Source organism: Dunckerocampus dactyliophorus, chromosome 8, assembly GCF_027744805.1.
Source record: "Dunckerocampus dactyliophorus isolate RoL2022-P2 chromosome 8, RoL_Ddac_1.1, whole genome shotgun sequence".
In the NCBI taxonomy this organism is placed as follows: Eukaryota; Metazoa; Chordata; class Actinopteri; order Syngnathiformes; family Syngnathidae; genus Dunckerocampus; species Dunckerocampus dactyliophorus.
Genome location: NC_072826.1, coordinates 15,873,497 through 15,900,473, shown reverse-complemented (window position 1 = coordinate 15,900,473; position 26,977 = coordinate 15,873,497). Strand labels below are relative to the sequence as shown.

The 26,977-nt window shown below is 39.2% G+C and overlaps 3 protein-coding genes and 1 long non-coding RNA gene across 5 annotated transcripts; 1 reads left to right on the top strand and 3 right to left on the bottom strand.

Moving 5' to 3' along the window:
- Positions 1 to 2,740: 2,740 nt before the first annotated feature.
- LOC129186493 (uncharacterized) lies at positions 2,741 to 8,366 on the top strand. The gene is made up of 7 exons (XM_054784809.1): positions 2,741 to 2,770; positions 2,858 to 2,953; positions 4,197 to 4,792; positions 4,877 to 4,987; positions 6,370 to 6,431; positions 7,524 to 7,784; positions 7,972 to 8,366. The coding sequence occupies exons 3-7, from the start codon at positions 4,207 to 4,209 to the stop codon at positions 7,993 to 7,995; spliced, it is 1,044 nt and encodes a 347-aa protein (XP_054640784.1). The 5' UTR covers positions 2,741 to 2,770; positions 2,858 to 2,953; positions 4,197 to 4,206; the 3' UTR covers positions 7,996 to 8,366.
- A 4,988-nt stretch (positions 8,367 to 13,354) lies between these two features.
- rplp2 (ribosomal protein, large P2) lies at positions 13,355 to 14,990 on the bottom strand. The gene is made up of 5 exons (XM_054784547.1): positions 14,867 to 14,990; positions 13,902 to 14,025; positions 13,771 to 13,819; positions 13,600 to 13,695; positions 13,355 to 13,481 (listed from the first exon to the last, which is right to left on the bottom strand). Exons 2-5 carry the CDS (start codon positions 14,022 to 14,024, stop codon positions 13,405 to 13,407), a joined length of 345 nt encoding a protein of 114 aa, XP_054640522.1. The 5' UTR covers position 14,025; positions 14,867 to 14,990; the 3' UTR covers positions 13,355 to 13,404.
- Positions 14,991 to 17,309: 2,319 nt separating this feature from the next.
- Positions 17,310 to 17,966, bottom strand: LOC129186559 (uncharacterized). The gene is made up of 2 exons (XR_008572251.1): positions 17,829 to 17,966; positions 17,310 to 17,763 (listed from the first exon to the last, which is right to left on the bottom strand). It is a non-coding gene; the product is annotated as an uncharacterized LOC129186559 (long non-coding RNA).
- Positions 17,967 to 22,235: 4,269 nt separating this feature from the next.
- LOC129186927 (adenosine receptor A1-like) lies at positions 22,236 to 24,458 on the bottom strand. Of its 2 annotated transcripts, XM_054785688.1 has the most exons (3): positions 23,937 to 24,458; positions 22,929 to 23,230; positions 22,236 to 22,808 (listed from the first exon to the last, which is right to left on the bottom strand). In XM_054785688.1, exons 1-3 carry the CDS (start codon positions 24,290 to 24,292, stop codon positions 22,576 to 22,578), a joined length of 891 nt encoding a protein of 296 aa, XP_054641663.1. In that variant the 5' UTR covers positions 24,293 to 24,458; the 3' UTR covers positions 22,236 to 22,575. The 2 variants fall into 2 exon arrangements, with proteins under 2 accessions (XP_054641663.1, XP_054641662.1); XM_054785687.1 differs by having other exon boundaries at positions 22,236 to 23,230.
- Between the last annotated feature and the right edge of the window lie 2,519 nt (positions 24,459 to 26,977).

The window sequence follows — 26,977 nt, the reverse complement described above, 5'->3', positions numbered from 1 at the left end:
CTCTGCTTCTTCCTACTGCTGCTAGGACATTTTGACAATCTCAAGTGTAAAAATTTGATGTACAGCACTTTCAAATCAGTAAATGCTATCAGTAAAAACTGATAGCATCGTATAACGATGAAATAAATACAGTAACGTGTAAATAGAATTAGTCAATAAATACAGTAATAGATCAAACTAACAAACATGGAATGAGTGAGTAAATAAATAGGATAAATAAGACATGGTGGTATTCATTACATAATAATAAATACATGAATTATGTCATAAATGATATCAGACATGGTGGTATTCATTAAATAATAATAAATACATGAATTATGTCATAAATGATATCAGACATGGTGGTATTCATTATATAATAATAAATACATGAATTATGTCATAAATGATATCAGACATGGTGGTATTCATTACATAATAATAAATACATGAATTATGTCATAAATGATATCAGACATGGTGGTATTCATTATATAATAATAAATACATGAATTATGTCATAAATGATATCAGACATGGTGGTATTCATTAAATAATAATAAATACATGAATTATGTCATAAATGATATCAGACATGGTGGTATTCATTACATAATAATAAATACATGAATTATGTCATAAATGATATCAGACATGGTGGTATTCATTATATAATAATAAATACATGAATTATGTCATAAATGATATCAGACATGGTGGTATTCATTACATAATAATAAATACATGAATTATGTCATAAATGATATCAGACATGGTGGTATTCATTATATAATAATAAATACATGAATTCTGGGATAAATAATATCAGACATGGTGGTATTCATTAAATAATAATAAATACATGAATTATGTCATAAATGATACCAGACATGGTGGTATTAATTAAATAATAATAAATACATGAATTATGGGATAAATAATATCAGACATGGTGGTATTCATTAAATAATAATAAATACATGAATTATGTCATAAATGATACCAGACATGGTGGTATTCATTAAATAATAATAAATACATGAATTCAGGGATAAATGATATCAGACACTGTGGTATTCATGAATTAATAATATAGGAATGAATTCAGGGATAAATGATATCAGACATGGTGGTATTCATTAAATAATAATAAATACATGAATTCAGGGATAAATGATACCAGACACTGTGGTATTCATGAATTAATAATATAGGAATGAATTCAGGGATAAATGATATCAGACATGGTGGTATTCATTAAATAATAATAAATACATTAATTCAGGGATAAATGATACCAGACACTGTGGTATTCATGAATTAATAATATAGGAATGAATTCAGGGATAAATGATACCAGACACTGTGGTATTCATGAATTAATAATATAGGAATGAATTCAGGGATAAATGATATCAGACACTGCGGTATTCATGAATTAATAATATAGGAATGAATTCAGGGATAAATGATACCAGACACTGTGGTATTCATGAATTAATAATATAGGAATGAATTCAGGGATAAATGATACCAGACACTGTGGTATTCATGAATTAATAATATAGGAATGAATTCAGAGATAAATGATATCAGACACTGTGGTATTCATGAATTAATAATATAGGAATGAATTCAGGGATAAATGATATCAGACACTGCGGTATTCATTAACACATGGATGCATTCAGACACATGATATCAAAATACTGTGGTATTCATTAAATATTAACACATGGATGTATTTATGGATGGATACTTGATATCAGACACTGTGGTATTCATTAAATATTAATTTATTATTGAATTCAGGGATAATTCATATCACACACTGTGGTACTCATTAAATAATATTAAATGACTGAATTCATGGATAAATGATAGCAGACACTGTGATATTCATTAAATGCTCATACATTAAAGTATTTAGGGATATATGATATCAGACACTGGTATTCATTAAATAATTATACATTAATGTATTTAGGGCTATATGATATCAGCCACTGGTTTTCATTAAATAATCATTCATTAATGTATTTAGGGATATATGATATCAGACACTGGTATTCATTAAATAATTATACATTAATGTATTTAGGGCTATATGATATCAGCCACTGGTTTTCATTAAATAATCATTCATTAATGTATTTAGGGATATATGATATCAGACACTGGTATTCATTAAATAATCATTCATTAATGTATTTAGGGATATATGATATCAGACACTGGTATTCATTAAATAATCATTCATTAATGTATTTAGGGATATATGATATCAGACACTGTGGTATTCATTAATTATTAATAAATTATTGAAGTCAGGGATAATTGATATTAGCCATTGTGGTATTCATTAAATAATAATGAATTAATTAATCCAGTGATATGTTATATCAGACACTGTGGTATTCATTAAATTATCATATATGAATTATTTCAAGAATAAATTATATCAGACATTCTATTATTCAATAAATAATAAACCGAGAAATTGAGGGATAAATTCAGATACAACTCATTTATGTATTATTATTCATTAAATAATAATACATAAATGAATTCGGGGATAAAGGATATCAGACACTGTGGTGTTCAATTAAGAATAATAAATGAATTAAATCAGCGATCATTTATATCAGGCAATATGGTATTTATTCACTAATACGGAACTAATTCAAAACATGGTGACATTGACTAATGTAGAGCATGTGAGCAACATGGGTGATTTTCCGTCCCGCCCTGCTAGGATGTAGGCGGCAGTGACGTCACATGATTGCAGGTAAGAAAGTGGAGCAGTAGCGACAGCAGACGTGTTCCGACAACCAGGCCGGACTTCCTCATTCTGTTTGTTTGACTCTTTCTGAAGTGCGCACACGGAGAGATAGCCATTTTGTAAAAAGCTGCCGCAGAGTGCTGTTGATCGTTCCTTCCTGCACGTCATCACAGCTCTTCAGTAAGCAATGTGAGTGCTCTCATTTGATATATTCAAAATCTTGTTACTATCTGTAATAATACCGCAATATAGAATCGAATTATGTTGATTATTGTGCTGATTATGTGTTAAAACAAACAACTCCTTGCTAATGCAATACTAAAAAATATTATTGCTATATATTGTGGTCTTTCTGAAGCCACATCATTGCAGAAGTACGATACAACATGAATGCCACACTAAAGCCCACGTTAAGTTAAAACAAGTTATTTATTGCTACAATAGCTTCATTTAACCATTCATTTATCATCACTTTATCATCGTTACACATAATATGGAGTCAAATGCTTTGGGATGTGTCAGGTAATTAAAATAAAGCAAAAATACGAATAAATAAATGCAAAAAATGAGCTTGTAAAATATTTTTGTTTTAAAAGAACACATTTAAGAAGTCTGTGACTTAGTTACAACATTTGCGCACAAAATAAATAAGAATGTAAGAATAAAGAGATTTTTTATTTCTATTCTATTTAGTGGAATTTGTGATAATTTAAAGGTCCAACTCATTGTTTGTTTGGGGGATTTTTTGTTATAATGTGATTAATAAATGTTTGCAATGAATTATATACTGTATAACATATAATTAAATGAATAGTAATAAATTAATTGTGTTATGTAACATGACATGGCGGTGTATTCATTTTCTTATGGTGCGAGAAATCTCTTCCAATTGTGACATAGTTTTAAAAATAATATAGCTAATATTAATGCTTCGTATTAATGTACGCTATCAGCGGTCCATTGGTGCGTATGCGATGAAGATGGCTGCGACCCTCGCATCTTCATTCGCTGTGGAACACATACGTAAACAAGACGGCTGCGGCGCTCGCTGCGGATGCATCTTCATCACGTACGCAACAATGGACAGCCGATAGCGCTGATTAATACAACGTAAAGTAAAGCTGAGCGATTTCCGAGGTCTGATTTTTTTCGAGGAGGCATTTTTTGTGATGCAAATGTATTAGTCTTTGGAACGCATATTGTTTTGAGAAGCCCAACTCTTTACTTAAGTAGCTCCGGCAGCTAATTGAAACTACATTTCTCATCACCAAAATCCAACTAGAACTTGGCTCACGGCGCCAAGTGGGGGGTAAGTCACTGTTGATGGACTACATGCTGATGGGGATGTCATACAACTTTATGTAAAAAAAAAAAATCCGAACAATCCCTTTAATGTAAAACGACCGTGGTTTTGGTTCTCTTGTGGTTGCAGTTGCCACACCATGGAAGCCCAGACACCTCAACTGATTTCGGTGGCGCCTAACGACACGCGGCGTCTGCTGGAGGTGTACGTCAAACGCAGCCTCAGCCTCAACGAGGAGACTCTGGGAATTAAGCCTCGTGAGCGCAATTTAAAGTGGGTGACCATACCCAAAAGACATCGAAGACACTCCAGCGACCCTTCCCTTCACTTGGCTGACGGTTTGGACGACGCCGCGTTTCGTGGGCTCGAACCCACCGAACCTCCAGATGAGCCGGAGATAAAGTTGGACAACAAGCTACACAAGAAGTCCAAAAAGAACAAAAAACCCTCCTTGTGGAAGAACTTCCTAGGCCTGTTCTCCAGGAGGAGTACTGAGGACAAAGACGAGGAGCAGGTGGGTCCCTCGGACATTCCCGAGGCATCCTCTGTCGACGATGACCCAGCTGTCGCCGTCTGCCTCCCTGCTAACCCTCCACCCAGCATCCAAAAGAATAAGTCCTCAAGGAGAAGACCTATGAGAAGAAGGTTCTCCAAGAGGCGTCTGTCCTTGATTAAACTCAGCAAGCGTGAGGAGCTCAACCCGGAAGACATCACCGGAGTAGAGGGTAGGATTAGATAACCTCGTTGAGCCCGTCTTTTGCGTTGAATGTGCGTGGTAGCGTTGCTAATATCTCATTGTTTATTTGCAGCTGTTGTGAGCGTTGAAGGGACGTACTCCTACTACGAGAAGGTGTCCGAGGAACTGGAAAAGATTCTCCATGAGGTCAAAGAAAAGGAGGAGGTTGTGATGTTGTCAGATGGTAGGAAACCCGTGCCTGAGTCATATAGAGTACCTACATGAGCTCACATTTCAACAAGCATTTTATGACATTTCTCAAGGGACAATACTATAGAAAGTAACCTTGGATATAAGAGTAGTCAGAGTACAGCTTGTACGGCAATATAGATTTAGAATACACTGAAAATCACTTCTCATTAATCACAGTGAACACGTCCGAATGCGTGAACCATGAAAAGTGTGACTATTTAGTGTGAGCCCCATAGTTAACTAGCGCTGCCTTAATCCTCTTGGGCATGGAATTCACCAGAGCTGCAAACGTTGTTACTGGAATACTCTTCCACTTTTCCATGGTGGTCACTGGGGGAGCTGGTGAATGTTAGACACCTTGCGCTCCTTCACCATCCTTCCTTCCGCGTGATGATGCCGGACAGGTACTTCATTGGTTCAGTCTGGAAGAGACTTCACCTTCCTCGGCAAGGCACTTGTCATCTCGGGCTCGTTATCAACTTGGAAAGCTCTTCACAATGTCGCAATACTTGTTGAAATCTCTCTCCCCAACAAACCACCCCATGCGGCACCAGATGATGATACATAGCACCATGCTTGTAAGACACAATTATGTTGCCACTCAGTCGTGTTGCCACATATTTAGACAATAATGGAGATGTGTTGATTCATTTTTAGTGGCTAGTTAATCGATACTGCTATACAAACTGTACAGTGAATACTCTAAAGCAGTGCTCCCCAACCCCGGGGAGCACAGAAAGAAAAAATTTCCATTAGTTAATTTTTTTTTTTTTTATGTTTTATTTTGAAAAGTGGCCGGATTGTCTCTGTTACATCCGTCTCACTTGGCGCATGCGCACATGTTGACTATTGTGCGTGTGCTAACTTTATCTCATGCCGCACAGATAGACTACTACTGTATTTTTACCATTTTTCTTTCACCTCATATTTGGTGTCAAATGCTGATACTATGTGGGAATGCATAAAGGTACGTTTTGATGACTTATTGAGTGCTAATGTGCACATTTGTCTCACGTTAATTCATGCTAGCACACTGCCTTTTACCACACACGTCAAACAGCGATGTAATAATCTCTCTGGAAAAACTTGGCTGGAACTTGAACTAGTGGATGGTGGGTCGGCATTCATTTTGTGCTTTTAATTTGATGTTATTCATGTCTTAGTTTTACACAATACATAATAAATAAGATAAATTAGATCGCTATCATGTACGACAAACCCCCACCCACCCACCCACCCACCCCGGTCCGCTTTGTGCCAGTAAAAATGGTTGCTGAAATGTGAGGGGTGTAGCCACTTTTGCGAGATACCGTAAACAGGAGAAGCGTTGGCAGCTTGGCAGGCTGACTTAACTTTATCTTCTTTCCCCTCCAGAGGAAGTCATCAACAGGATCATCGCCTTGACAAAGGAGCAGGGCGACGCCATCGATGACAAGGTCAGTGCTCGTGACCCAAATTTTATTTTATTTCCTTATTTATTTTATCATTTGACCCAACGTTTTATTCTGCTGTATCAGTCATGAATACATACTGTACACATCCAGGTCAAACGCAACAGTCCTATCATTAAAGTACAAACTCCAACACCTGCTTGCCCTTTAACCATCCCTTGTTCCATCCATCCATCTATTTTCTATGCCGCTTATCTTGTAAAGAAGCAACACGGAACATTAGATGTCCTCCTTTGTCGTTCTTTGTTTACCGTGTGGCCCTCATTGACAGGGTTACACTGTTGTGTTGCGATGATGCCATGCTGGCGCCAGGTCCGGTTTCCAACAGTCCTGCGGCAATCTTAATTGTCTGGTACATCTTAGGGTACGTTTATACGGTGAAACAGGTTTATGGTTTGTTGTTTGTCTTTGATGGACACGATTTTATTTGCATTGTCAGGAAATAAAACGTTGTTGTCGTGGAGACAAACTGCCCGTAGGACAAAACACGGCCACCGCACGGTCATGTTGTTCGTCACTACCACTACCACCCACTACCACCCACAAGGCAGAAATGAGCATGGATGCTAACACAGCAGCAGTTTTATTAGAACTCAACCACTGATTTTCAAGAATTTTCTTGATGGCAAGAACTCTTTTCTAACTGATTTCTTTTGGGTGAAAGAAAGAAGCAACTGTTGAAAATTCCTTATAATACGCATGGGGTATTAAAAAAACATGCATGATGTGTCCTGGGCTCTAAGTTAAGAAGCAGAGGTACGATGCCATCTACTGTATGGAGTTGTAACCACAAGCTAAACAGACAGTCCCATTATAATGTGTTTGTGAGAGAGGTCGAACAATATATATATATGTATATATATATATATATGTGGCAGGCTGTCCAAATAAAATGAATGTATGGGAAACACTGCACTGAATAGGAACTGAGCACAGGCTGGCTTGCATAGAAAGTAACTAGGATAGGCTCCAGCTCCCTGTGATCCTGAACAGCATAAGCACTGTAGAAAACGGATGTTTTCTGACTTTATATTACTCATATATTTATAATGAAATGTAATTTTATTTGTCCTCCAGATAAAAGACAATACCACCCTGAGTAACTTCTTCCAAGGGATGTCCTATTCATCCTTCCAGAGGCTGGCCGACGCCTACCTGGAGAAAGAGGCCTCACCCACCATGGCCCCTCCGTCCGTTTTGCCAACGGCGCCGGAGCTGGTCAAGCTGGCCTTCACACTGGACTTCACGGCTCGTATCGCTGGGCTCTCTCGGCAAAACATCGGACACATCACAGGCCTCGGCAACCGTTACCTGCAAGACCGATTTGAATACAAACAGGTGAGACGATTTTCTAGATGGTTTGCTTGGATTAATGGTTTATACGTGTCCTGTGATTGGCTGGTGGCCAGTTCTGGGTGTACCAATGAGGGATAGGCGCCAGCTGAGTCACACACATTATAGAAATTGGTTTGATTTGCTTGTGTGGTTCTGGCCTCGATATGCTCAACGTTGTCTCTTTTTGCAGGCATGTTCGGACCACCCCTGCTGACGGAGGCGGATATGCAGATGAGAAACATTTCCACCAATGGAACTTTGGTGTGCATTTCTTTGTCGTCATACGCACTAAGCTAAGGACGTGAATCATTTCCAGTTTGACTCGTTTGTGTTTGTACGAGAATCATTTGCTGACAGCGCCACTTTGAAACTAATCTTTACAATCGTAGCTGGTTCTACTGTGGAAACTAAATGGGATGTTTTATCAGCATTATGTACACTGCGCAATACCTACAGTCCTATGATTTCAATGCAAAGAAACTAAGCTAAGATCAAATGTGACCTATTTTGTTTTTTGTCTTTGTGAATGCAGGCATTCATGGTGCAAATAAAATATTTAATCAACAAGATTGTACAGCAGTTTTTGTATACCAGTGAGGAGAAAGGTGGAACAGAGTAGCGTGTTTGCTGATGCTAAAATCCTGTACTTCATAAGTAAACGATGGAAAGTCAAACAGGCTGTGCCACGTCTTTGTGAACTTAATACCTCCTGATTTGTAGAACAACACGGAAGCGTGATGCGGTGAAGGCGTGTCAGTCACAAGGTTTGTGTTGTGCAAAAGTATAAGAAGAAAAGAGAAATTCATGCATGACGAATGTCATGTTTGCCAAAACACCCGCAGCAGCAGCAAACATCCCGCTCGGCATGTCAAGACCTTTTGCGGCTCTCTCAAACAGCTTGCATTACATAAGATGGTGCCCGGAACGTCTTGCCGCACCCCATCTAGGCCCACGCTATCGTGTAATTATGAGATGGAATGTGGCATTCTGTCAGCAGCGAGGTGGAAGCGTGCAATTATGGGTCTCACCTGAGGAACAGGTTCCCCCTACAGGCAGGCAAGTAGCGCCTTGACATCCTTTTGCTTTCTGCACAGAACCACAGTCATGTGACATTTGTTCTTATGTCAAGGTCAGTCAGTCTGATTTATGGTGAATCTGATTTATCTGGCGCTAGGTGGGCCAAACCCCCCCCCCAAACATTCATCAGGGGTCCTGGCGGGACCCAAAGATGGCAAAAAAACACCACTTTTCTGAGGGGTTGATTTTTGGCCGTTTTTTCAGTGCCGCAACCCCCCATGAATGTTTGGGGGGTTTGGCCCACCTCCGGGGCCCGAAAAGTGTCATTTCAGCAACTTGAAAAAATGCGATTTCGGGACAGTGCTGGCACTGAAAAAACGGGCGAAAATCTACCCCATGGAAATGTTGGGTTTTTTGCCATCTTTTGGTCCTGCCGGGACCCCTGATGAATGTTTGGGGGGGTTTGGCGCACCTCCCAGGCTGGAAAAGTGTTGTTTCAACAACTTGAAAAAATGGGATTTCGCGACAGAAAAAAATGAAAAAACATGCGAATATCGACCCCTCGGAAAAGTTGGTTGTTTTGCCATCTTTGAGTCCTGCCGGGACCCCCGATGAATGTTTGGGGGGTTTGGCCCACCTCCCGGGCCCGAAAAGTGTCGTTTCAGCAACTTGAAAAAATGCGATTTCGCGACAGTGCCGGCACTGAAAAAACGGGCGAAAATCGACCCCTCGGAAAAGTTGGATTTTTTGCCATCTTTGAGTCCTGCCGGGACCCCCGATGAATATTTGGGGAGTTTGGTAGATAAGGTGAGTGAAGCCACAAAATTCGAACCGCGATGTGCCGAGGGACGACTGTACTGTAAATAAATAAATTAATAAATAAATTAATAATTCGATGAGCCTGAAAAATGATAGTGGTCCTGTATTTACTTTGTATGTGATAGATACCAAAATTTGTAGTATCTCTACATGGTTGTCAAACGCATGTCAGGAGGAAGTAGTGATATGATATAGTTACTGTATATAATACATCTTTCAAAAAAATGTTTTAAATAAAAGTGATGGTCATGGCATATAACTGGCAAGGAACGATCACGTTAGTCATTCTATGATTCAGCCAGGTTGTGCATGTGCGTAACAGCAACTTTAAGTCTGTTCTTTGGAACTTTTGTGGTTAAGAGGGCAGAGTAGGATATGAGGTAATTCAAGATCGGGATTTCATAATAACAATTTCCTCAATCCAGATTGTCTTTGGCATCTGCAAACACTTGGCAACATGAAGCAACAGTTTACATACACTATATAGTATTTTAGTATTGTATAGTATTAGTACACACATTTTTTGGATTGTTTGGTACTAATACAGTCCCCACCCCCAGCAAACGGCAAAAAATGGACTCACCCATAAAAATACCTATTTTCTAAACCTTACAATATAACTGGATTAATTGGACTGGACTGCTAACATGGATGCTCTTTGCAGGAAAAGGGCAGAGCCGTCTGTACTTCCTCCGAAGTCTGGCGGCCTTTAATTTGTGCAAGAAGCTGCTACAGATCTTCTACCAGACTGTGGTAGCGAGTATCCTCCTGTATGCAGTAGTGTGCTGGGGGAGCAACCTCAAGAAGAAGGACGCCACACGCCTGGACAAACTAATGAGCAAGGCAGGCTCATTGGCACTGAGCTGGACAGGCTGACATCTGTGGCAGAGCAAAGGACACCGAGGAGGCTCCTTAAAGGATCTGATCGTGAAGACCTGAATTCGATTCTCCCTTGGGCATTTTTGTGAGGAGTTTGCATGTTCTCCCGTGTGTGTGTGGGTTTTCTCCGGGTACTCCGGTTTCCTCCCACATTCCAAAAACATGCATGTTAGGTTAATTGGAGACTCTAAATTGTCCATAGGTATGAATGTGAGTGTGAATGGTTGTTTGTCTATATGTGCCCTGCGATTGGCTGGCGACCAGTCCAGGGTGTACCCCGCCTGTCGCCTGAAGTCAGCTAGGATGGGCTCCAGCATGCCCCCGTGACCCTAAGGAGCAAAGGCGGTATAGAAAAAGGATGGAGAGGTGGAGCGATAAAAAAAACACACACAGGGACTGGACTTATTATGTATTATTGAATTTGAAGTGATCTGTTGGGTATTTATTTATTCTTACTCCATTTTCCTGTTTTTCTTATTTCGCCTGTCTTGCTGTGTTTTATTTTTAAATGATTAAGTTCATTATGACACTTTTGCAGAGCTGCTGGAAATGTGAATTTCTCTTGAAGGTCTATTATATGCCTGTTGCATTTTAAATTTTAACCACATTTTAAATTCAGTTTCACACAATTACAGGCATACAATATTATATGTACAAAATTAGTAGTTTTGGGGATCACAATAGATGAAAAATGAGCTGGAAATCTCACATTAACAACATACAACATACAACAACATACAACATTTGGTAATAGTAGAAAGGACACGTACGACCAAATACAAATTAATGGAGTGGATATTGAAAAAGTGGAAGAATATAAATTCCTTGGGGTTATAATAGATGAAAAAATGAGTTGGAAATCTCATATTAAATATATACAACAAAAGGTGGCGAGAAATATCTCTATATTGAATAAAGCAAAATATGTTCTTGATCAAAAATCACTCCACACTCTGTACTGTTCCTTAGTATTACCATATCTAATGTATTGTGTGGAGATATGGGGAAACAATTACAAAAGCAATCTTCACTCACTCACTGTACTGCAAAAAAGATCTGTGAGGATAATTCATAATGCCAAGTATAGAGAACATACAAACCCTTTATTTTTAAAATCACAGATATTAAAATTCGCAGATTTAGTACACTTTCAAACCGCTAGAATAATGTATAAAGTTAATAATAACTCGTTACCCAAAAACCTAATTAAGTATTTCTCAATCAGAGAGGAGAAATATGATCTTAGAGGAAAATTAAACCTAAAACATTTATATGCGAGAACAACGCTGAAAACCCACAGCATTTCCGTGTGTGGAATTAAATTATGGAACGGATTGAGTAAAGAACTCAAACAATGTACAGAGATGAGCAAATTCAAAAAACAATACAAGCAGTTGATGTTTGCTAAATACAAGGCAGAAGAGTCCTGATTGTTCTGTCAGGTTTGTTATTTTATTTTTTTATTTTATTTTATTTTATTTTTTTTATTTTCTTTGTTTTGTTTAAAAAAAAAGAGAAAAAAGCTTTGTTCTTTTTTATATCTTACCGTTATCTATTATGTGTTATCCTGACTATCACTGAAAACATGACATGGAATCCAGGAAGTGAACAACAAGTACTGTACAAGATGTAGATTGGAAGGGGGGGTAGGATTAAATAAGCTTTGCTTCTTCCTACTCCTTTTGGACATGTGGAACTGTCAAGAATGATTCATGAGACGTATTCCATTGTAACCTTCATGTTCAAATAAACTAAACCAAACCAAACCAAACCAACATAATGTGGCGAGAAATACCTCAATGATGAATAAAGCAAAATTTGTCCTTGTCCAAAAATCACTCCATACTCAACGCTGCTCTCTGGTATTACCATATCTAACTTATTGTGAGGAGATATGGGGAAACAACTATAAAAGCAATCTGCACTCGCTAAATGTACTGCAAAAAAGATCAATTAGGATAATCCACAATGCCGCGTGGAGAGAACATACAACTCTTTTATTTCTAAAGTCACAAATATTCAAATTTGCTGATTAATACATTTTCAAACAGCTAAAATTCTGCAGAAAGCAAACAATAACCTGTTACCTAAAAATGTCATACAATACTTTTCAATAAGAGAAGAGAAATATGATCTCAGGGAAAAACTCAACTTAAAACACTTCCATGCGAGAACAACACTAAAAACCAACTGCATTTCAGTATGTGGAATCAAATTCTGGAATTATTTTTATTATTATTGTTTATGATGATTGTGGCAAAATCTTGATGCTTATTATCACATTGTTATATTAGCGTATCACTTTTGTATGTATTGAAAAGACCACATATGAAATACAGTAAGTGAATAAATGTATTGCTATTAATGTGAAACGGACAGGGGGGTAGGATTAAATTAGCTTTGCTTCTTCCTGCTCCTTTTGGACATGTGGAACTGCAAATTGTACTATGTGATGTATTCCATTGTAACTTGTATGCATGTTCAAATAAAAAACCATTAGCATCACCACTACATGTCTTGTCAGAGCATCTTCCTGCTGGAAAATCTTGAATATACTTATGACAGCATCCTCTGCTGGCTTGATAGCTGTATCACAGATGGCTCCCTTAAGCCACTTTCTATGAACATAATAAAATTACAAGTTAAAGTAGAAAGAAGAAATCCACAAATATACAGGGGCAAAAAATGCCAGATAGGTGGGAATCTACTATATATGTGCTCTTACTGTGCACTTTCCTGCTGTGAAAACTGAATTTCCTCATTGCAGGACTAAAAGGATTATTCTATTCTAACCCACAGTCATTTGGGGAAAGTTTTTAATTTGGCAGGGAGGGGGAAAAAGGGACACCAACAATGTATTCTGTGTAAACCTTTTACATTTTTATTGCTTTTTAGAAACAAAGGCAGATTAATCAAAGAGTCCAAAGCCCATGTCTTCATCTGACTCTTCAGATTCTTCTTTCTTCTCCTCCTTTTTCTCTTCCACTGCAAAAGACAGTTAAATCAGATGGCAGTAGGAAGAAGATGAAAATACGTCCTCAATTCAATGTGATTGCGTGACAATTACAACATATGTGTGACAGTCAGTTAGCATTGTGCATACCAGCAGCAGGTGCAGCCCCTGCACTTGCAGCCCCGCCTGATGCAGCAGGAGCAGCCACAGCGCCACCTGCTGGTACGGAGGCTAACTTGGAGAGGCCTGCAGGGGACAGCAAACTAGTATTTCATGTTGCACCCCAACATCTGAATTTGTTTTAATGTAAACAGCATTAACCTGAGTTCATCACTTCATTGATGTTTTTCCCTTCCAGCTCACTAATAACCTGTACAGAAATACAACCCAGGTTACAAACATTCCAGTAGGGTTTACTTAAATCATAATAAAAATAAAATAAAATCAGCTACCTTGTTTAAGCGTTCATCATCAGCCTCAATCCCTACACTGCCTAAAATGGCCTTGATGTCCTTGGCCGAGGGGCTGGTGTTCCCACCGAGCACAGCTAGCAGGTAAGCGGCCACGTAACGCATTCTGTGGACAAAAATGCAGGACACAAACAATAGAACAAAATCTTGAACACAGAATATTCCAGTTTTTTTATAATCAAAATTATGAAGACTTAATACTGATGGCGGATGTCCACTGACAATATCATAAAATCCCCAAGTTCAATCTGTTCTTTTAAACCATCAATAATAACATCTGCTACATTTAAGTGCAACATTATTTTGTTACTATTTTGGCATGTTTTAAATAAGACTTCAATCGTCATCAAAAAAGTGGCATTATAGTACAGACAGGTATGGGTGTTGCAAATGCAGGTTAAAAAAAAAAAAACTAAAAAAAAAAACAAGGTTTTTTTGCCTCTACGCATGCAGGTTAAAAAAAAAAACCTAGAGGTTTTGGCCTCCACGTCAAGCAGACTTGCAGTCTGACCACTTGGAGTAGTGATGAGTGCTGTGCCTCTATCAAATGCTAACAAGAAAGACCAGTTAATCACGCATGCGCATAATTAGCAATGTTGTCGTTACGTTGCTAGCTTAGCTTGGCTAACTTCATCAGTCGCCTTCAAAACAGCAATGCTGTGAAGTAGGGCGACAAGTAAACCAATGAAGACTGGTGCATTGTCTGGAACAGAAGTGAACATAACTGGGTTGAGGAAAATTGAGAAATATGTCAACATTCGTGCGGTCAGAGCAGCCGCATGGCGGCAGCCTGTCGTCCCAGTTCTCCGACACGAACCTTCATCGTGCCCGGTAAGCCTTTTATTCAGCGAGCATTACGTGCAATCGCAGGTGGTATGTGCTACGTGTAACTATTAATATGTCACTAGCAGGCGTATACAAGACAAATAATTCCAATTTTGACTTACTTTAAGTCTGAACAGACACGAAACGTCGGTCACGCTCGGAAATCCGACAGAGAGAGAGAAGGACGGGGAGTTCCGGAAATATGTAATAGTAGAATGCTTCGTTCTGATTGGTTTGGATAAATGACAGTCATTTACGTCATCATGACAGAAACACCAAGGACACTAGAGTTTAAATGGATATGAATTTCCCTGGAAATTAATGGAACAGAGTTTAGTACCCGATAGCGCATAAACTCAGCCATGGTAGTGAGCAAGACAGGTAGGCGGGACTAGGTGGACAATAGTGTACAATATTCAATAGCTCTGAGCTGAGTATAAAATAAAGTTAGACGCTGTGCGTACAGTTTGGTAAAATGGTAGAATGTTATTTACTGAACACAATGAAATTATATGTATATACAATTTATATGTATATATACAGTATATGTGTGTAAAAATCCATTATACTGCAGAATATGTCCTACATGTAGATGTCAATAAACACCTGAGCATAAACATGAATTCCTTTTTTATTTGACTTTTTTCTTACCTAACAGTATTACCAACGCTTGACAATCAACATTTAAAATAATAATAACTATGTGGATAATTAACTGGAAGTATTTACACAATGCAGCATTTATTTCAGTAATGGCATTGTTAATACATTTGATAGACTATAGCCTAAATCATTATCATCACTGACTAATCACCCAGAGAAACAAATTACCTTTAATAAATAAATAAATGGCTGAGCAGTGTGCCGAGGACATGTTTACAATGCAATGTTTCTGTATTCTGCTCACCATCATGGCGGCCAAACCTGCGCAGGGCATAATACGGAAGTGGACCTAGAACGTATTGTAAAGCTAGTGTCCTTGGCTAACACATAATTTTCCGCGTAATGAATGACGACACTAGACGCAGAGGCATTCAAACTGTCGTTCTCAAATGGTGATACTAGTAAATTAGCAGATAAATACTGTATATACATTTGGGAAAATAGGTATTTGATCCATTGCTGATTTTGTAAATTTACCCCCTTACAAAGATATGAACCGCGCAGAACGTTTATGATATGTTTATTGTGAGACATACAGAATGTACAGAAAAATCCAGAAAAAAACGATATTAAATAAATTTTATACATTTAAAAAATATTCCACAGGTGGTACTTCACTGGAAAAGAAAAGGGTTGAGAACCACTGTATTAAAACATACATTAATGTTATGAAGTAATATTCACATTCAGGTTATATATATTAAAGGGATAGTTCAGATTTTTTGACATGAAATTGTATGACATCCCCATCAGCATTGTAGTCCAATAACAGCGACTTATGCCCCACTTGGTCTCCTAAATCAAGTTCTGGTCAGATTTCCGTGATGAAGAACATAGTTCCACTTAGTTGCTGTGGACAATTAATTAAAGAGTTTGGCTTCTCAAAACAATATGTGTTCAAAAGAGTAATACATTTGCATGACAAAAATGCCTTCTCAGAAAAATCCCTGAGCGCTGTCGCCTGTGTGTGTATGTGACGGAGACGCTTGCATCGACTTTCGCGACGGAGCGCCGCGGCCATATTGTTTACGTATGTGTTCCACAGGGAAAGAAGATGCGAGGTCTTCGTCACATTCATATGAATGCACAGGCGATAGTGCGCAGAGATACGGCGGGAGACAGATATAACGCCGAGCGTTTTGTAAGGTTTGAGTTTTTTGAGAAGGCATTTTTGTGATCCAAATATTTTAATCTTTTGAACAACAACTTTGTGTAAAAAAATCTGAACTATCCCCTTAACTAGGAATCACTTTATTACTTATTCTTAACGCCTTTGTTGTTTTTGTAATTAAATTCATCACTTTATTAGGTACACCTGCACAATGTTATGCATGGTCATTCATTATACATAATTGTAATTCACTAAACTGTTCTGGAGGTCACATTTTCCGAAAGGTAAGTAGGTGGGGGACTGCCGACTTCTTCGTCTATGGTATTCTTATTTTGTCTATAATGTCAGTACAACAAGTGCGAGTCAAAAATCCTCTGTGACAGGAGCAGTCAGCTGCTTTTAAGAACCTTCTCCCAGAAACGCTAGTCAAAGGTTCTCTATAGAGTATGACAGCACTCCGGTGTTTTTAGGAACCTGCTGCAAAAATGTTGGCCACTCCCATGTTTTGTACTGAACAGTTTGATGTCATTTCCGGGCTGGATTTGGCCCACGGGCCACCAGTTGACTAGCTATGATCTAATGACATCCAATATGAGAGCTATATGAAAAGATTTTGCAGTCTCAAAGAGGAATATAGCCTAGTCTGGACATTTTTCGAGAGGTATTAATTCAACAATATATTTATTATCGTGGTTGAACTGGTTCCTTCCATTACATTGATGGCCAGTATACGAAAACCCACAAAAGTTGAAGTTGATCAAGTACATTTTTATGACAACCAGACTTAAAGCTCATATTTACATTGTCTTTATTGTTAAGTTATTAAACTTCTTTACTATGCCTTAAACATGGGAGAAAACCATTGGATTCACTTTGCTTGTATTGTACAACTAGAGTTCAGCCAGCCCCTCTTGTCTCTCCTGAGCAAGGAGCGAGTCAAACAGAAAGACAACGAGGTCGGACACAAACGCCGCAAACTTCCTCACGTTGGTCACGTACCACATTTTATATGCACACTCGCCCAGCAGCACAAAGACAAAAACAATCAGGAAGCCAAAGAAAAAGCGGTCAATGTAGTAGTTCGCCTTCTCTCTGGAGCTCCACTGTTCCCATGGGCGGGCACGGCGGGCTTCATTGTATTTACTGAAATGCAACAAGGCTGCTTCTTCTTCGTCTATTTCGGACTCTGGAGCCTCCACTTCATGGCCTCCTCCAGCTTCATTTGCGTCAGCCATCACGTCGGCCCTTAATGATGACAATGTCTTAGGTTTGTTCAGGTTGCATATTAAAGAATACACAAATTTTCCTACCTCAGAGTAGATAGAGCACTCTTAAAACAGAGTTACTTGGCTTAATGTCCTGTGGCCTGTGGCCTGCATTCAGTGACAGTAGGAGAGTGTTGCAGAATAAATGGCAGGAGGGTAAAGCAGCAACTCACTCACTAAGACGGCGGCTGAGGATTAGAACACACTCAGCAGTTTTTCAAAATCCTTCAACAAGGATGAAGGTGGCAGATGGTAAACTAAGCACTGATGTCATTCACTTACATATGTATAATATTCAAGCTTGTACAAGGGGTCGTCATACGTGGCATGTGAATGAGCAAATCTGAAATAATTTTTAATGGGGTTTTTTTGGCAGTTTTAACAAGTATAATAGCCCTATAGTGAAAGTTTAGAAGTGTCATATAACATCTGCTTTATTATAATGGATCTGGAATTTTGGCAATAACTAAATCAATTGCACAAATATTGAGATCCTTTGAGCTTAGTTCTTCTGGAAAGAAAGGAAAACCAACGAAGAAGTACTAACAATGGCAAATCAACAGAGAAAGCTTTGGACCGACATTATGAAAACGAAAAACATGTTTCAAACTCAACTTCTAGAAGGGAAAGAGCAGAGACTGAAGTTCATATTAATAATACGCCTTTTCGCCTATATCACAAAGCTGAGAGGCATATTTTAAATACTATATACAGTGGTGTGAAAAAGTGTTTGCCCCCTTCCAGATTTCTTATTTTTTCGCATGTTTGCCACATTTAAAGGTTTCAGATCATCAAACAAATTTAAATATTAGTCAATGACAACACAACTGAACACAAAATGCAGTTTTTAAATGAAACTTTTTATTATTAAGGGAGAAAAAAATCCAAACCTACATGGCCTTGAGTGATTGCCCCCTAAACCTAATAACTGGTTGAGCCACCCTTAGCAGCAACAACTGCAATCATGTGTTTGCAGTAACTTGACTCTCTTCCAGCGCTGTGGAGGAATTTTGGCCCACTCATCTTTGCAGAATTGTTGTAATTCAGCCACATTGGTGGGTTTTCCAGCATGAAGCGCCTTTTTAAGGTCATGCCACAGCATCTCAATAGGATTCAGGTCAGGACTTTGACTAGGCCACTCCAAAGTCTTCATTTTGCTTTTCTTCAGCCATTCAGAGGTGGACTCCCTGGTGTGTCCTGCTGCAGAACCCAAGCTTGAAGTCACAAACAGCTGACCGGATATTCTCCTTCAGGATTTTTTGGTAGACAGCAGAATTCCTAGTTCCATTTATCACAGCAAGTCTTCCAGGTCCTGAAGCAGCAAAACAGTCCCAGACCATCACACTACCACCACCATATTTTATTGTTGGTATAATGTTCTTTTTCTGAAATGCTGCGTTACTTTCACGCCAGATGTAATGAGGGACACACCTTCCAAAAAGTTCAACTTTTGTTTCATCAGACCACAGAGTATTTTCCCAAAGGTCTTGGCGATAATCAAGATTTTTCTGGCAAAATTGAGACGATTTGTTTTGTTTGTTTTGTCACTGCTTTTTGTTCAGCAGTGATTTTCGTCTTGGAACTTTGCCATGCAGGCCGTTTTTGCCCAGTGTCTTTCTTATGGTGGAGTCATGAATGCTGACCTTAACTGAGGCAAGTGAGGCCTGCAGTTATTTGGATGTTGTTGTGGGGTCTTTTGTGACCTCTTGGATGAGTCGTCGCTGTGTTCTTGAGGTAATTTTGGTTGGCCGACCACTCCTGGGAAGGTTCAGCACTGTTCCATGTTTTTGCCATTTGTGGATAATGGCTCTAACTGTGGTTTGTTGAAGTCCCAAAGCTTTAGAAATGGCTTTATAATGTTTTCCAGACTGATAGCTCTCAATTAATCTGTTAAGTTATGTTTTAACGGGAGGGCAATAACTTTTTCACACAGGGCCATGTAGGTTTGGATTTTTTTACTCCTTTCTGTTAAGTGCAGATATACGAAACAATTTTTTTTCATTTTTCCAACACATCTGACGAGCCAGTGACTACAACTCTCTCAATATGCCCGGAGGAGTAATCTAAACAAACTTTCCTTGTGAAACCTGCCCGATATATCAGCAAGGAATTTGTCCACTACAGGCAAGGATTTTTGCCTTTGAAACTGAAAAAGGATTTCATGAAATGCTCCCAGTGGTAAGATGTCCACATTTACCTCCAAAGAAATGAGTGATTAAATTGTTACATGCAACCTAAGCGATAGTGTGTCTTTTCCAAATCTCTGTAAAGGCACCATTGACAGACTTGGTGCCAAGCCAAAGCCACATTGAAAGGTTGGTATCTATGGAGATTTATCATCACCCGGAATAAAGCTAACAAAAATATTTTTACCACTGTCAGAGCCAAATGTTGCCAAAATCAGGCAATACTGTCTAAGACAGATTTAAAGAGATTAATCCGTGCCTTCATCTGCAGCAGGTAGGTACTGAAACAGCCTTCTCACCGGGCTCTCTAAACAAGCAGTAAAACAGATGAAATACTTTCAGAATCCTGCTGCTTGAGTCCTGACTAGAACCAGGAAATATTAGACCATATTAGTCCAGTACTCAGGGCTCTGCACTGGCTTCCTGTTGCTCAGAGAATAGACTTTAAAACAGCTCTGCTTGTGTCCAAGTCTTTTCATAGTCTTGCACCAGAGTACATCTTTGCCATGTTAGAGCCACACAAACCATCTCGAGCTCTGAGAAGCTCAGGGAGTGGTCTCCTGCCGGTGCCCAGAGTCAGGACTAAACACGGTTAGGCTGCGTTTCAGTTTTAATGCTGCCAAAATCTGGAACAACCTTCCACAAGATGTGTGACAATCCTCAACTTTGCCAGTGTTTAAATCCAAGCTGAAACACTTCTATTCAGCTGTGCATATGACAACTGAAAGCATTTGATCTGCACTCTTCATTTTTTATCTTTCTTTTGTTTTATGGAATGATTTATGGAACTTTATGTAATGATTTTAGAATGACTTTATGTGTTTATGGAATTACTTTGTGAAGTGATTTTATCCTTCTTTTCTGTAAAGCACTTTAATTACCTTGTATGTGAATTGTGCTCTGTAAATTAAAAACTGCATTTTTTGTATTCAGTTGTGTTGTCATTGACTAATATTTAAATTTGTTTGGTGATCTGAACCATTTAAGTGTGCCAAACATGCAATTAAACAAGAAATCAGGAAGGGGGCGATCACTTTTTCACACCATTTTATGTAACTTAGCGTAACTTAGCATCAATACATATGTTGCTTTACAAAATATCAAAGTGGATCCTTTCATTTGTCAGCATATGGCCCTTGATGGAAAAACTTTGGACACCCCTGGGCTAACACCTGCTACTGGTAAAGCATGACCTCCAACCATCAGTGAGAAGACAGAACTAAATGATGATGATCTTTGCAAAGACAGAATGTGTGATGCAGCTCTTATATTGGATCTACCTACACCTAAAGGTGTGCCTTGATTGTCATCGACCACGAGCAGACGTCAAACCCTACAACAGCACTGACGCAGCTGCAAGAGAAGCCGTAATGTTTGACTCACTTGGACGTGATGCTCTTGTGGCTTCGCTCAAATGCATCAGAGCCTCTTTAGCATCCTCTGCTGCAGCCGCTGAAATGCGTGATCAAGTAGCCACATCCTGTCATTACGTCTAATGGCATAATTACCGCTAATAGACACATGCTACAGTGATTGGCATCCTTTATAAAGTTCCATTTAGTGATAGTATTCCCAATTATTGGTATTGCTGGCAAAAACATTTCTCTTTTGTTTCTCTTTTGTTTATTTTAATGTGTGTATTTTTTAGCTTATTGTACTACAGCATGTAACAGCATTCATACCCTCTAATTAAAAAAAAAAAAGCACTAAAAAAATTCTGCGAATCCGCAAAAGGTGAACCGTGATAAAGCGAGGGAACACTACAGCATCAACAAGTCATACCTTGCTGTGAAATATGAGTAATCATCAAACATAGTGATGGTAGAGCTATGTTTATTCAGGTGAATTTACCAACATGATTTATCTCTACTTGCATATTCACCGGACACTTCATTTGGTACGCCTGCACTTTTTAATGAGACCTAATACAAAAACTATGTAGGAAATTCTGCCTTTACCAAGATACCAGTGCTCACTTTTGATTGACACTGTGCAAGCAGTACTAATATATCAATATGTTTATAATTGTGGTTGTATTTTGCAGTAATATTATTTGCGTGAACGCAGCATTTTTGTATTGCGTCTCATTAAACTGTGCAGGTGCATGCGTAATACAATTCAATGTGAATCAAGTGAAAAATCAATGACTTTTAAAAATGAATACAGATTGATTGGAATAGTATAGTTCCCCTAATTGCAGGCAGACTTTCTGAAGAGCTGACTATTTGGAAAAACAAAATGTACGGATGGCTTAAAAATAGCTTCTCCTTCATTGAATCCATACAATGTGTCAATGAATGGGCTAACATTTTGTCTATTATGTCAGCCCAACCTCTATTATACCGTAAAACTTTTACATCACCAAATGGTTGTCATAAGTAAAGTCATAAATGAAAACAGAAGCACTAAGGCGAGTCAGAGATCATGACAAAGTAATGACAGGAGCGCTCTGCTGTTTTTAAGCACCTACTGCAAAAACATTGACAGGAGAGCTCTGCTGCTTATAGGAATCTGTTGCAAAAACTGAAAACTGAAGTCTTTCACGGGCCGAATTTAGCCCACAGTTGAATATCTTTGGTCTAAAAAGAAGGCTATGATGGATGGCTTCACTTGGCGCCATCTACAGGATCACACTGCAGGCCTTTTTCAGTTAGCGCCGGCATGCTGCATGTATATGGGCTGGGTTCCATAGCTTTACAAGACATGCACCTCCGCGTGATCTCCAGTAGCGTGACCCGAAAGCGCTTTATCCGGAACGCGTAGACCAGCGGGTTGAGGGCTGAGTTGACGTGGGACATGAAAATGCCCACGTAGACGGCCAGCTTAGGTATGGAAGAGCCTGGGTAGAAGAATTCCACGCAATTCATGATGTGCAGCGGTAGCCAGCACACTGCAAAAAGTAGAACCACCAAGGCCAAGGATTTGGCCAGGTTCAGCTCTTTCCTGTAGTAGCGCTCACCATCAGAGGTAGCCTCAGCACGCCGGTTGAGCTGCCGCCGGATCACTCGGAAGATCTCCCCGTAGAGGGCGATCATGACAACCAGCGGCGCCACCACCCAGCCGAAGAAGTTGAAGTAGACCATGTAGTCCATAGTCATTACGGTGGTGAACTTGCACACCATGTAGTCGGAGCGGCTGAGGTTCCCCAGAACATGGCGGTTGTTCCAACCAACCATGGGCACCAGGCCAGTAAGGAAGGAGATGACCCAGCACAGACACACAGCAACGTAGGCCCTCTTCTGGGTCACAATAGTGCTGTACCTGCAGGAGAGGATTCAATCATGATAAATGCACACGTGAACAAATAAAACATTGCATGAGATCTGGATGAATGTAAAAAGTAGCTTGTGCGAGAGCTATTCCTTCAGCAAACTCTGCCCATGTCAGTTATTTGGGCAGACATTTTCATTTTCTTAAAAGCTTCCAATGAACCGTCCATTGATTTGCATTAAAGCAGCCAAGGATATATGGTGCTACGTACGACATAAACAGGAGGAACCACCTCCTCCTGAGCTCAGCTGAATGAGCTGATGTTTGCTTTGGTGATGTGAAATAACCCTCCATCACGCCAGGCAAAGATACTCTCTATTATTGGAGGGTGCTGCGGACCTGCTGCAAAAAAGCTAGCACACTGCTGTTTTTGAAGATCAACTGAAGAAATGGTAGTCAAAGGTTCCCTGTATGACAAGAGTGCTCTGCTGTTTTTGAGGATCTACTGCAAAAATGCTTTTCAAAGATCCTCTTTATGACAGACGTGCTCTGCTGTTGTTAAGGATCTACTAGAAAAAAATTGTTAGTCAAAAATCCTCTATATAATATTAGCTACACCCTGCATGCTCTTGTGTTTTTCTGTTACTTTTTAAGGATTGCTACACTGGACAAAACCCGAATGCTGTGTTATTGGACTGGTGATCAGTCCAAGTCACAGCCTGGCATAGGCTCCAACGCCATAACGTTACAAGCTCACCTGGTGGGGATCTTGACCCTCAGGTAGCGGTCGACGGCGATGGCTAGCAGCGAGAGAATGGAGCTCTGCGTGATGATGACAAGCAGGCAGGAGAGAAAGAGGCAGGTGTAGAACTGAGTGTTGATGCCCAAGCTGATGGTGACGGCCAGTGGGATCACCAGCACCCCCACGGCAATGTCGGCCACCGCCAGGGACACGATGAAGCAAAAAGTGGTGTTGCGCAGGGTCCGGTTGACGCACACCACTAACACCACTAACACGTTGCCCAGCACGGAGGCCAGTGCTATGGCCGCTTCTATGGAGATGTACAGCGTGTCTGCGTGCTCCCGCACCTTCACAGCAGGGGAGGAAGACATTTTTCACCATTCACTGACTCACTCTCTTACCTCTGAAACAAAACAAATGGCTGAAACTTCTTGCTTTCACTTTGTTGCTGCAGAGAAACCTCTTCCATTATGTCCTCTAACAAGACTTTGGTGTCACATCTGTAGATGTTGAATCCTCAGCAGACTGCTCAGGTTCTGCAAAAGACCGAGAGCATCACCATCTCTGAGAAGCCTCACTCACTCTCTACCCACTGAAGTCAGTGAAATGCAGTCCGGTGATTGAGGGGAGGGACTTTGTTTTTCTGCAGTAGTAGTTAACTCTGTGTGTGCGTGTGTGTGTGTGTGTGTGTGTGTGTGTGTGTGTTTTCGAAGGAACTGTGGTCTCGGTGTAATTACAGGAAGGATGCTTTTGGCAGTGGTTTCAAACATAACCAACTTTAATTGAAGGTGGATGCATTAGCGCTAATTACACGTCACTATAAGTATACCAGAGTGACAGAGAAAAGTAGATTTTCATCTGTCAATAATGAAAATAAATTGTACAAAATCATACACCGTACCGGTCAAAAATTTGGAGACACTTTCTCCATCAGCAGAGTGCAACCCTTTGAATGGGACTATACTGTATATAATGTGGATTGAAAGGTATCTATCAATCTATCATACTGGTCCATTTAAACACCAACTACTGTTTCGTGGTTGACTACCGTCTGTTAGTCAAAAAATACGCATATTAAGCAAATTTTTCCAAATTAAGTATTTTCAAGCATAAAAATGACTAAATGAACTAAAATACAAATAGAGTTTAAGGGATTAAAGGATGCTGATGAACTGTAGTCTACACTGGCTACCTGCAGTAGGTGTCACACACGCACCACACTTGATTGCTGTCAGCAACAATTATTGTAGGTTGCAATTATCTCACAAGGGCCGCAAGGTGGCCTGGTGGTTAGCATGTAGGCCACACAGTCACAGTCTGGAGATTGGAAGACCTGGGTGTGATTCTCCCTTAGTTAGGTTAATTGGCAACTCTAAATTGTTCATAGGTATGAATGTGAGTGTGAATGGTTGCTTGTCTATATGTGCCCTGCGATTGGCTGTACCCCGCCTGTTGCCGAAGTCAGCTGGGATTGGCTCCAGCATGCGGCATAGAAAATGGATGGATGGAATTATCTCACAGCAGGCATAATAATAATCATTATCATCATTATCATAATAATAACACTATACTATTGTGGTCGTACTCCATCCATTCACTGAATCCCGGAAAATACTTCCTGGATGTGTGCTGAAACACAAATGAGCATGAGCCTTATTATGTCTTAAATGGCTTATATCGACTATATTGGGTAATATGAGTGTATGAAAATATTTGATTTATTAATAAGGAATCCTAGGTCGGAAATTAATTTATCACGTTCAGGTTTGGAACTAATTAACTGGAATAAATGAGGGATTACTGTAAAACTACATGGCATGATGTAAAATTACTATCCAACTGCCTTAGCGGTACTTCGTGCTATCGTGCTAGGTGGTAGCGGGACAGTGATGCAACTGTTAGCATGTTAGCATTTTAGGAATTGTTTCATATCAATTAACATACATTTACATGATTTATGTAAAATTAATATAGACCTTTGTAGCACTTTTGTAGCGCTAACCTGCTTGGTGATAGCATGCCACCAGTTTCATTTGAAATAGTATAAACCTACTTGGCAAGATATTAAATCACTACACAACTGCCGCAGCACTTTCGGTCCTTACTGCTTTCTTGCTAGGTGGTAGCATGCTAACCGTTACCATTTTAACCATTTTCATCTTTTCAAACGATTTAAACTTACATAGCAGGTTGTGATATCACTATGGAACCCCCGTAGCACTTTCAGTACTTGTGCAAGCATGCCATCTGTTAGCATGTTAGCCTATTAGCCATCCTTCTCATGTTAAATACACATATTTTGGACCTATTTTGGTATTTCTACATCTATATCTACATATATATCTATATATATCTATGTCTATTTGGTATCTGTTTCATTTTTTTTTCTCATATTCTCATTCTCATATATGGATGTGATTAGTGCCTTGCAGCAGGGATCCTGTGCCTGTTAGGCCTTAATTACATTCACATGATTTCCATTTATATTTATATTTTTCAAAATAACTTCAAATAAAAAATCAAAAAGTATTAAGAGTGTAACCGTACAAATAATTTTAAACAAATCAAACAAGCTGTGGATTATGAATATACCTCTAGTAAGTGTATTATTATTTTTATTACAGTGTTTCCCGTACATTTATTTATTTGTGGTGGCGGCCCACCATGAATACATCGGTATTTTTACTATTTTTATTCTTTAGCTGTAGTCCTGTATTGTTTGCTTTCGCAGCTAGTTAGTTAGCTAGTTAGCAGGATTATGCCAAAAAGTACAGTAACATAGGATATACTGTATTTTCTCCACTCAACAGCATTGAGACAGTGCGCTATCCACGCGAAATAACCACTTGGGGGCGATCAAGCTCTCTCAATACCAGGGGTGTCAAACTCAATTGCACAAGAGGCCAAATTAGCCACCACACCACCACCAACCACCCCCCTACTCCAACATTTCCACACTTGTATATTTCTGCATATTGAAAGTATTAAAACAATTCTTAAAACTTCCTTGTCCTTTTAACCAACGTAACTGGTGAATGTAGCGCACTCATATGTAT

Coding starts and splice junctions, on each gene's coding strand:
- LOC129186493 (XM_054784809.1), top strand. CDS start 4,207: ATGGAAGCCCAGACACCTCAACTGATTTCGGTGGCGCCTAACGACACG. Junction 4,988..6,369: donor GGTTGTGATGTTGTCAGATG/GTAGGAAACCCG, acceptor TTTCCCCTCCAG/AGGAAGTCATCAACAGGATC. Junction 6,432..7,523: donor GCGACGCCATCGATGACAAG/GTCAGTGCTCGT, acceptor TTTGTCCTCCAG/ATAAAAGACAATACCACCCT.
- rplp2 (XM_054784547.1), bottom strand. CDS start 14,024: ATGCGTTACGTGGCCGCTTACCTGCTAGCTGTGCTCGGTGGGAACACC. Junction 13,696..13,770: donor CAATGAAGTGATGAACTCAG/GTTAATGCTGTT, acceptor TGTCCCCTGCAG/GCCTCTCCAAGTTAGCCTCC. Junction 13,482..13,599: donor AGGGGCTGCACCTGCTGCTG/GTATGCACAATG, acceptor TGTCTTTTGCAG/TGGAAGAGAAAAAGGAGGAG.
- LOC129186927 (XM_054785687.1), bottom strand. CDS start 24,292: ATGTCTTCCTCCCCTGCTGTGAAGGTGCGGGAGCACGCAGACACGCTG. Junction 23,231..23,936: donor AGGGTCAAGATCCCCACCAG/GTGAGCTTGTAA, acceptor CCTCTCCTGCAG/GTACAGCACTATTGTGACCC.